The sequence below is a fragment of the Gymnoscopelus braueri genome (assembly GCF_963280865.1).
Source record: "Gymnoscopelus braueri genome assembly, chromosome: 18".
NCBI classification, from domain to species: domain Eukaryota; kingdom Metazoa; phylum Chordata; class Actinopteri; order Myctophiformes; family Myctophidae; genus Gymnoscopelus; species Gymnoscopelus braueri.
This window is the reverse complement of record NC_137618.1, coordinates 33,849,572-33,859,861: the sequence shown is the minus strand read 5'-3', so window position 1 is coordinate 33,859,861 and position 10,290 is coordinate 33,849,572. Positions and strand designations below refer to the sequence as shown.

The window sequence follows — 10,290 nt, the reverse complement described above, 5'->3', positions numbered from 1 at the left end:
CTGTCCTAGGTTTCCTCTCTTTATCCTACCTAAACAGAAAGGAAAATAAATTAAAAAAAATGTTTATCTGGTCTTGAAGCTCTGTCAAGTAGTAGGGACCCATTGTTAATATCTGGTCTCGAGCTGTCGAGTAGAGGGGTCACGTGTAAAAAATATCTGATCTTGAAACACTGTGTAGAGGGGCCTGTGTTAATATCTGGTCTTAAGGCCCAATAAATTCAGTTGATATTGTGCTTACATCGGTCATTCGGTCATATTCCCAAACAACAAACACAGTTAATCATGTTACTGCAAATTAAGTGGCACATGGCAAATCTGGGGTCCTGTGGTATTGCAGAACAGGTCTTCTTGTTTCTTACAAACAGGACTTGCGAGGCACACTGTTGCTACGATTCCACACCAAACGTGGCACAAACACTGTTCAGGGGCCTGCCATGAAATTAGACACACCAGAGGCCATGCGTGGGAGGCCTCAGGAGCAACAGTGTGTATTGGGCACACTGTAGCTCCAATCCCCACCAAATGTGCATCTACATTGTTCAGGGGTCTGCCATGACAATAGTCACACCACATCAGGGACTCCTGGCCTTGAGTACCTTGTTGCACTTTTTTTTTATTTTTTTTATCCACAGTAGACTACTAGAGTAGACTTTAACTTCACACACCTCAGTGTCTGTGCCAGTGCTTTATTTGAAGCAGCTATTAAATGATTACAGGTTAATTGGGATCTCCATGTCTCAGCTGTGTCTGTCTCATCTGTCACGATTATGGGGCTCATTTTCATTGACATTTTCATTGACAGCATGAAACCTAAAAACATTTTAGAAAATTATAACAAACAGTACATTTAACCCAGGTTAAAATGTCCAACTCAATTAAAACACAATCTAAATTCTACAAGGATTCGATGTAAATAGGCCTAGTAATAACCACATATCTAAGAAAGATATATAAAGGTTATTATGGTCATCACGCAAGTTTTGGCAATTAAACTAAAAAGATACAAAAGATATAATATATTTTATTTTTCTTCCAAATGAGAGCCGAACGCCACCTGGTGGTGTAAACCTGACATCTACACCCTTCCACCAGCAAATTACACTGCGCATGTCCAGTGGTGGAAAGTACTGAAGTACTGTACTTAAGTACAATTTTGAGGTATTTTTTTTACTTTACTGGAGTATTTCCAATTTTCAATACTTTTACTTCTACTCCACTACATCTCAGAGGCAAATATTGTACTTTTATGCCACTACAATTATTTGAAAACTTTAGTTACTAGTTACTTTGCAGATATAAATTATTATATCATAAAACATACAACATTAACCACCTTAACCCTAGGCTATTTTCAAATATTTTAGTACATTTATTTTTGGTAATTTAAGTATATTTTGATGCCAATACTTTTGTACTTTTACTCAAGTAACATTTTGAACACAGGCCTTTTACTTGTAACGGAGTATTTCTACATTGTGGTATTGCTACTTTTACTTGAGTAATAAATCTGAGTACTTCCACCACTGTGTGCGCATGTCTGAAGTGCTGAAATGCATGAACGTGACGTCTACAATCGCGCCATCTTTGGAAAAACACTACGGTCTGTGAGTGTGAACTGAATGAAACTAAACTTGCTTTCATCGTCATTCAAGAGCTAGCTTGCTGTGATAACTGATATACTTGTTTCTCAGGGTAAGTCATTGGTTTAATTTCGGTTGTAGGTCGATATGTTTTGAGTGTGTGTGTGTGTGGAGACGGACGGACGTGGAAGTGGAGTTGCCGTGCTAAAAAGAATACATGTTAGAATCCAAAGAATCCATTGCTAAGTTGCTAACAGAAGGCCGGGGTTTAGAGGTGTTCGTGGGAACGGTGCTGCTACGCTGCATCCCGGCTGGGCGGTGCTTCTGTGATCAGTGTTGCCAGATTTTGCGAGTTTAATCAACCAGGTCTAGGAATATAAGCCCAAAAGAACCAACTATTAGGGTACTACTGTATACATTGAAAATATCCGATTTAAGAGCTCACAACGCGAGATCGTAGATCTACTATTTTCAACAAATCTTGAAGTAAATGTTGAATATTTGGTAGATTTTTGAAACATTCTTTAACAACACAAATCTGATATTTAGGGCTCCCTGGCACAACATATTCGCTTATAATAAGCGGACATGGCAACACTGTCCATGATGTGTGAGGCCTTCATTATTATGGCTAAACACTCCACCCCGCCGGCTCTACTGGAGCATCATAACATTGCACGCCTCGCTGATTTACTAACGTTAGCTTGGGGGCTACTAGCTAACTATTAGCTGTTCGCCGAAAATATTGCAACCTAGCTCTCATTGTTTAATTGAGGTTAATAATTGCAATGCAACTTTTTAACTGGAACCTCTGCAAGAATAGTTGACTGATAAATGTATTCAACTGTTCATAGTTATCTGTCTTTTAGGATTCCCGGCTTATTTGACCCTAGACCCTAGTTAACTGATAAACCAAGTCGACGGGCCATTGAATGTGTGATTCTGATTTGAGTGTAGCGATAACATTTGTGTCTCGTCTTTAGTTTGAGGAGGTCAACAATGGGAATCAAGGCTCAACGTCCTCGATGCTTTCTTGACATTGGAATCGGCAACGTGCTTGGTAAGAGAAACCGTTGCTCAACTCGCTGGCTACTTTAACTAACTTATTTCAAATTAACTTGACCATAATGTACATGTTTTTCATTTTTCAGTGGGCCGAGTTGTGGTGGAGTTGTTTTCAGATGTTTGCCCCAAAACTTGTGAAAACTTCAGGTGCCTCTGCACAGGTAAATTATATCAACTGTCTAGTAGAGAATTAAAGAGGGATTTGATCAGTTTGTCAAATTGATTTATTTGTATCTGTGAAAGTGAGTCATGAATGAAATCAATGCAATTTCACTCCGTGATTCCAACACTAGCGTTTACAAAGTTCCAGAGTTGTGTATGACATCAAATCACAATTTGGCACTACACTGAAATTCACTTAAATTAATTGAAACTGAAATTGACTCGCTAAAATGAACTGAAATTGAAAGTACTAGCCATCACAAGATCCGTGGTGTCCCCACCAGTGTAATGTAATTTAGTTTAGATGGATAGATACCTTTTTATTGATCCCGCATCACATCAAAGTAAAGACACCCTTAAACAAAATATAAATTAACGTATACAGATGCATACACCTTTATAGATCTACAGTAAAACATATACAATCATCCCGCCTGGTACCGAACACAGACAGGTAAGCCTATAGTTGTCATAGCACATCAGCACAAACCACAGTTTGTTAATGTTACAGATGTAGAGAGTAGATGTTACAATATATTTTTTAAAGCTAGTAGCATCAGAATCATGAAGTGAAATTGCAGCCTTATATTTAATTAATTACCCGCTTTAATAATACTTTTAAAAACAAGGATTTGTGAACGCTCTTGTTCTTTAATGGAATTTTATCATTGTGTCTTCCAGGTGAGAAAGGTATTGGCAAAGGAACACAAAAGCCTTTGCATTACAAAGGATGTCTCTTCCATAGAGTTGTGAAGGACTTCATGATTCAAGGAGGAGACTTCAGTGAAGGTAAGCATTAATTCTGATCCTTTTACAGACTAGTTACAGAACCAAATCTGTTGGTTCATGCAACTGACATCTGGAAAAGCTACACAAATGCGTTATTTGGATTGAGCATTTTTGCAACCTGTGCTGTATGTACACTTACGTTTTTCCACCTTAGCCTCTGTGTATTTGTACTGTAGTTTCTTCCCTTGTGATGTGACTTAACTGCAATCAACCATTAATTTTCATAAATTCATCTGTATATTGTGTTTTTGAATATTAAGTTCGTCTGTGGCTAATTTAGATTAGATCGTATTGGTAAAATGATGGTAAATGCTCATGACAGGTTATCTAAACTCAAACAGACTTATTGAAATTGCTTAATGCTTACCCAACTGTGAAAAACATAACTTTTCATTTTATAATATGGAACAAAAAGACAGTCATTCACCTTTTGGGTGGTCATAGCTGAATCATTCAGCTATTTAGCCTGAATGGTAGAGAGGCCATGTGGGAAGAGTGCATCTGTGAATCAGAACGTCCCTGTTTGGGCCCCGGCCCCAGTCTGTGTTAAAGCAATCTGGGAACCCATCGCCAAATAAAAAGGAATCACTTGGCTCTGGGGGGGGGCTAAATGGAGCACCTGTGCGCAAGGAAACCAGGGTTTTTGGTCTGCCCTCGGTGCTCCACTTCCGGTGGTGCGCTTATGTTTTCATTCCCACTAACAATATTTCTACACGGAACACTAACACCACTTCTTCCAGAGAACATGGATCGTTTTGGTTATAAGCCCACTTGTTTCTATGATGAAAGAGCAAGTTAAAATGTGAATATCTTTCCGTGGTTTTGTCTGCTCCGAGGACGCTATTGTTAAATGAGTTTCGGTTTGTTTTCAGTGTGAAGCGAGAGCAGACAGTAAATCCCGCCCACTACATTTGATTGGGTAAAGCGCAGCCTGCTTCCTGATCTGAAGGCACGCCCACTTGTAGGCCAGTGCGTACACGTTATGACGAACCCCCCCCCGACAGATTCAAGCGGAGAGCAGAATCTGTTCTTGAGAGATTAGTGTTAAAGTATCCCTGTGCAAGATAGTTAACAAGACTGCTCCCTGGGCACTGTATTAATAGCACCTACTGCTTCAATAGTTAAGATGGATAAATGTGCAAATGTACTCTTGACAAAAATACCTCTCTGTAACAGGCAATGGAAAAGGAGGTGAATCCATCTATGGAGGCTTTTTTGAAGGTAAAAATACTTTCTCTGGATGGCATTTATTTTACTCTATTTCATAAAAAAATGATCGTACTTCATGGCCATACTCTTTTCCCCAGATGAAAGCTTTTCTGTCAAACATAACAAGGCAAACTTGCTGTCCATGGCAAACAGGGGTAAAGATACCAATGGATCCCAGTTTTTCATGTAAGTGCCATGTTAAGCCTCTTGTTTTTCTTTCATTTATTTTATTAGTTGGTCCCATCATTCTTAAACATGAACAGCAAAATGTCATCTTTGTCTTCAATTCTTCATCCCAATGCCAATCCCCAGAACAACTAAACCGTCGTCACATCTAGATGGGTAAGTATTCTGCAAAATTTGTGAATCAGCCATTATGTTTCTGTCTAAAGTATATTTTGTACAGCTTAACACTAATTGTATTTTGCAGTGTCCATGTTGTTTTTGGCCATGTGATCGGGGGCGAAGAAGTTGTACAGACCATGGAGAGCCAGAAAACGGATGCTAACAGCAAACCATATGCTGAGATGAAGGTTTTGAACTGTGGAGAGCTCATCCCTAAAATGAAAGGTATGCGTGATGAAGTGTTTTTTACTTTTTGAGTCCTTAGCCAACGCATTTATGTATATTATTGTCTTGGCTGCTACAGTTGGTGTAACTTAAGTGTACTGCCTTTAAATTATTTGCAGCAAAAAAAGATGAGAAGGAAAAAGCATCCTCAAGCAACAGCAGCTCTAGTGAATCTGACAGCTCTTCTGACTCCTCCGAGTCGGAGGACTCGGGTAAAGATGCCAAGAAGCGGAAAAAGAAGGCAAAGATGCAAAAGAAAAAACAAAAAAAGAAACATAAAAAAAGGTACATCATTAATGTATTATGTTTTAATTATTGGCAATTTCAGAACCCTTTTATTTTGGTCAAAGTATGTTTGCATATGAAATGTTGGTGCATTTTCAACGACAGCCAAGACAAACAACAAGTAATTAACCACTTAACCCTATACACTTCCTTGACCGGGGTCCCCAAGGGGTCTATACTGGGTCTGCCAATCTACAATGTATGGCTTTGTGAGCTTGTAGATCTGCTGTTTTTGCCTAAATGTTTGCCCCAGAATGGGGATGCTAGGATTCACCCGGTTAAAAAGTTTATATCTCTATCAAGTCACATTCACATCGCTCAATTGTTTTGCGTCCCAGGCATAACACGGGCGGTCGGGCGCCATCCAACTAAACCGCCTCAAACTTGCCAAACTTGTCCCATACAACCCAGGGGTGTACAGTGCAGAGTAGCACTAACTGTATCTGACCGTGGGTCTGCAGAGGACAGATCTCCGTGTTTTTGGGGCGAGTGTATGCATCAGCTTCCCTGATTGCCAAACCCATTGGCTTCACGGACTGGTTAAGCTTCATGTCACTTAAATCCCCAATTGGCCAATCTGACCACCGACTTTACTGATTTGCTGAGCTTGCCTTCGTTTGTGCCGCATCGCCAATATAAGCGATATCATGTGCCATGGTACAGAAAGTACGAGAGCAGTAGGCATGGGTGAACGAAAGTGGCAGCACAGAGCAAAACACGATGCAGCTGACAATGGTACATCAGATAACGGGAGTATTGCACAACGGATGGGGCGTGTATTCCGACTTTGATCGTTCCTGACTTGCATGGATTGTAGATGCAGTAGATACTTGCAATAAAGGATAAAAGTAACTATACAGCTCTGAATTTTCTCTCTAGATCTGAGCCTCACAGCGCAGAGGAGAAGGATGAAGAGGTGCTTTTATCTTCAGTACGACCTGAAGAAATTCCGGCTATCCCAGAGAACAGATTTCTTATGAGGAGAAGTCCCCAAGCAGTTCAGAACGAGAAAGAGGAAACTGGAAAGGACCGAAGAAGAGAGGAAAGGCCCAGAGAAAGAGAAAGGTTGGTCTCATTGACTAAATCCAGGATGTGCTTACTTTCCTGGGTAGTTTGGTGTTCTAATGTGATAATTCTAAATATATGTACTAATTAAACATTTTTTTCCCTTGATGATTGGCAGAATGTTTAACTCTCAGTCGACATATAACAGAAGACTTGTGATGACACGCTCTGGCAGGAAGATTAAAGGCAGGGGACCAAGGGTAGGTACAAGGAGACACCTATATGGCAATGGCTCATTCAAAAGTGTATAACTGGGTCACTCAGCTTTTTAGCCATTTTAACCCTGGTGTCTCCATTTTGGGCATGTCAGGTGAACATTTTTTAAAAGAGCAGATCCCCAAACTCACTTGTTTGTGAGCTTGTAGTTTGTTGATGTGTGCAGAATATGGTAACTTATACTTTTTTTATTTATTTATAAAATATGCATTGTTACCAGTAATGAGATTACAGCCAGTTCATACACAGGAAGGAACATTGCCATTTATATTACCTTTCTCTTCCAGCGATATCGGACCCCGTCCCGCTCGAGGTCAAGGGATCGCTTCCGGCGTAGTGAAACTCCTCCACATTGGCGACAGGAGATGCAGCGCCAGAGGATGAGAGCAAGCAGTGGCGAGCGTTGGATTAAGGGCGACAAGTAATAAACTATAATCCTCTTTATTAGAATTTCTTCCTGGTGATTACAGGGCAAGAAATGCATTATTCATTGCTGGTACACATTGACACTGACAATGTGCTAATGCATGTGTGAGCCATTTTTTAAGAAACCGTCCATTTCAAGCACGCAAACATGTTGCTTTTTGGCAAAATGTGCCATTTTTAATCCAAAAGGAGAAATTACTTGGGGTTTGGATGCTGTTTGTGGGGGTGGGGTCGATGAGGTCCTGCCTACTCAAAGCGATTTCCATACTAGACAACGTAGTGTGACAATCTGATGCTTTGGAACGGCAGCACGTGTCGAGACCAGTGTTTCCTCTTAATTTTTCAATGGTCAAACCCCTTGAGCATTACTTTAGCAACTGCTGAGCAACATCTGACGTGTACATTGGCACCACTTGTCCATCATTCAACGAATCTCTGTACTAACTAAAAAATAAAGGCCATTACATTTATTGGTGGTATTATATGTGAACACGTAGATGAATACATGGTTGACACAAACATTTTAAATGGTTAATGCCTATAAAAAGCAATTCTGACTTTCTGGGAATGCAAAAGATCAATGCATTGACATACTGATGTCACATTGATTTGCGAAACGGCACAAACTTACAATGATGAACCACAGAAGCTTTTCACTAATGGTTAAATGATAATTTTGTAAACGGTTAGTCGACAGTGTAATTGGACCCTGATTTTGCAGTCCTTGATCATTTGAGCAGTTTCTGAAAAATGGCTTTAATACAGTATGTGTTATGTGATGCAGTAATGCTAATGAGCACACTATTTGAAGAATCTGTCTTAAATAACTAACTGCTTTCTGAAATACCATTATCGCTTCAGCTGTCCTTTTCTTATACATTCTTACATTCTTTATATTTCTTGCAGAGGTGACATGGTCGACGCCGCCAAGGATGAAGCTGCTAAAGCTCAGAAAGGTGGCGATAGAAGGTCCTCTGAAACAAAGCATGAACATGCCACTGAGGGTAAGAAAGACAAGAAGGGCCGCTCTCACCGATCTAGAAGCAAAGAAAAGGACGCTTCAAAGAAGAAGGCAGAGGAGAAAGGTGACAAACACAAGGCAAAGAAAAAGGCCAAATCTCAAAGCCGCAGTAAGAGCAGGGAAAAGGGAAGATCGAAGAGCAGGGAGAGGGATCCTAAACAAAAGGGTGAGGACAGACGAGGCCGCTCCAGGAGCAAAGACAAAAACATCAAAGGGAAAGAAAAGGAGTCGGAATCCAATCGCAGCAAAGAAAGAAACAAGCATTCAGCATCTGATAAGCATGGCGACAATGCTAAAGGAAAAAATGGAGAACGAGCGTCACAAAGCAAGGAAACCAACACTGTAAAAGATGGACAACGGTCAAATAGTAGGAGCAGGGACAGGGGAAGGCGTGCTTCATCAAGAGACAAACAGGACCTACGGGAGAAAGTGAGAGAGAAAGCAAGAGAGCGTAGCAGGAGTCAGGAAAAACGGCGCCACAGCGAGAGGGACAATGATAAAAAGGGAGCGACATCCAGGAACAGGGAGCGAACAAGAACCCCAGACAGAAATAAGGCCAGAGACTCTCATAGAGGCAGGCGCTCCAGAAGCAAGAGTAACCACCGAGACCACAGTAATAACCGCTCATCTCATAGGAAGAATAAAGACGAGTCCAGAAAGGGGTCTAAGAGCAGACGTAGCAGCAGTTCTGAGAGCGACAGAGATGAGAAAAGGAAGAGTCGAAAGAGTCCCGATTCCAAGAAGAGACGGGAAGGTAGTCCGCAGAGGAAATCTCCCTCCAAATCCACAGACGACACCAGAATTGTGACGGTCATCTCCTCAAGAGGGAGTCGTGACACGAAGGGCAAGGACAGAAACAGCAGCAAGAAGAGGAGCTCGAGTTCAAGTTCTGATGACTAGGTGTGTGTTCTTAACATAGCTAGACATTTGATCTGATGGACTTGGTTAATACCCATGGAAGTGTGAGGTTTTATTTTTGAATGCATCTGTAAATTACATGTTGGCTTTACGATATATCCAATTATACTGTTTCAAATTATGCAGTTTCTAAAAAAAAGAGAAACTGAAAAAATTGGGGTGAGGGGGGGAAGAATTTTGAATGACTTTAAGTGGAGCAGACAACTTTTTAAAAGCTTTTTTCCTTTTTTTTTCTAGCATTTTTTTTACTGTAATTTTATAAATGTTATTTAATGCCATTGGATTTGGGCTAAAGAATGTCGTTATTTGACTGCTTACACGTATACTGCCCTACAAAGCCAAAGTGCAGTAACTACGTGAAGAATCAATCTGATTAAAAAAAGGCTTTAAAGTGTTTCAACTGGCCAGCCACATGGGGTATCAGTATGTAAGTGATATTGCACTAATCCATAAGCTAATTGTTTGTCCCCAAAATCATGAAGCCTGATTTGACCTTTGAGACAAATCATGGGCCATGTGTCCAAAACTGTAGTTACTGCACTTTGGCTTCATAGGGCAGTATAGACACATGGCATACTTTCCCTGGGCAAGTTGTTATACTGTAGCAAGTGATGATGTGGAAGAGTCAGTCTCCTGTTATTTCTTGCATGCTTATCCCTGATTCACTGTGGATAATCTGTTTCGATAACTACCATTATTTTTGTCTTTATTTTGTACTGATTTTGAGATGTCTACGGTGTGCTGTTCAAATGGAAAAATTACGTCGCTGAAATGCTGTGGGAAAAAAAACATAAAATGAGTTTGTACAAAAACGTATTTGTGAAAGTTTTTGTTTTGTTTCACAAATATGGATGAGTGGGAAATAAAGTGTCACTCCAATCATTTTTATTTAAACCTGCCTCCCTGTAAACAATTTACTTTTTACTCTTACTTTTACAACACGTTACAGTACATTACTGCAGTTAAGCGTGATTGGTTGGTGCA

At 40.3% G+C, this 10,290-nt stretch overlaps 1 protein-coding gene across 3 annotated transcripts; it reads left to right on the top strand.

The window, feature by feature from the left end:
* Nucleotides 1–1,567: 1,567 nt before the first annotated feature.
* Nucleotides 1,568–10,200, top strand: ppig (peptidylprolyl isomerase G (cyclophilin G)). Of its 3 annotated transcripts, none has more exons than XM_080412342.1 (13): nt 1,568–1,692; nt 2,564–2,640; nt 2,732–2,806; nt 3,489–3,596; nt 4,773–4,817; nt 4,904–4,991; nt 5,118–5,147; nt 5,236–5,375; nt 5,495–5,660; nt 6,540–6,725; nt 6,844–6,925; nt 7,229–7,362; nt 8,274–10,200. In XM_080412342.1, exons 2-13 carry the CDS (start codon nt 2,580–2,582, stop codon nt 9,286–9,288), a joined length of 2,130 nt encoding a protein of 709 aa, XP_080268468.1. In that variant the 5' UTR covers nt 1,568–1,692; nt 2,564–2,579; the 3' UTR covers nt 9,289–10,200. The 3 variants fall into 3 exon arrangements, with proteins under 3 accessions (XP_080268468.1, XP_080268469.1, XP_080268470.1); XM_080412343.1 differs by having other exon boundaries at nt 1,589–1,703; nt 2,570–2,640; XM_080412344.1 differs by lacking the exon at nt 1,568–1,692 and having other exon boundaries at nt 2,165–2,640; nt 6,540–6,720; nt 6,845–6,925.
* Nucleotides 10,201–10,290: the final 90 nt, after the last annotated feature.

What these genes read in the sequence shown, in the direction of transcription:
- ppig (XM_080412342.1), top strand. Translation starts at nt 2,580, where the DNA reads ATGGGAATCAAGGCTCAACGTCCTCGATGCTTTCTTGACATTGGAATC. An exon ending in AATGGATCCCAGTTTTTCAT is followed by an intron (nt 4,992 to 5,117) that starts GTAAGTGCCATG and finishes GCCAATCCCCAG; the next exon opens with AACAACTAAACCGTCGTCAC. An exon ending in TTAAAGGCAGGGGACCAAGG is followed by an intron (nt 6,926 to 7,228) that starts GTAGGTACAAGG and finishes TTTCTCTTCCAG; the next exon opens with CGATATCGGACCCCGTCCCG.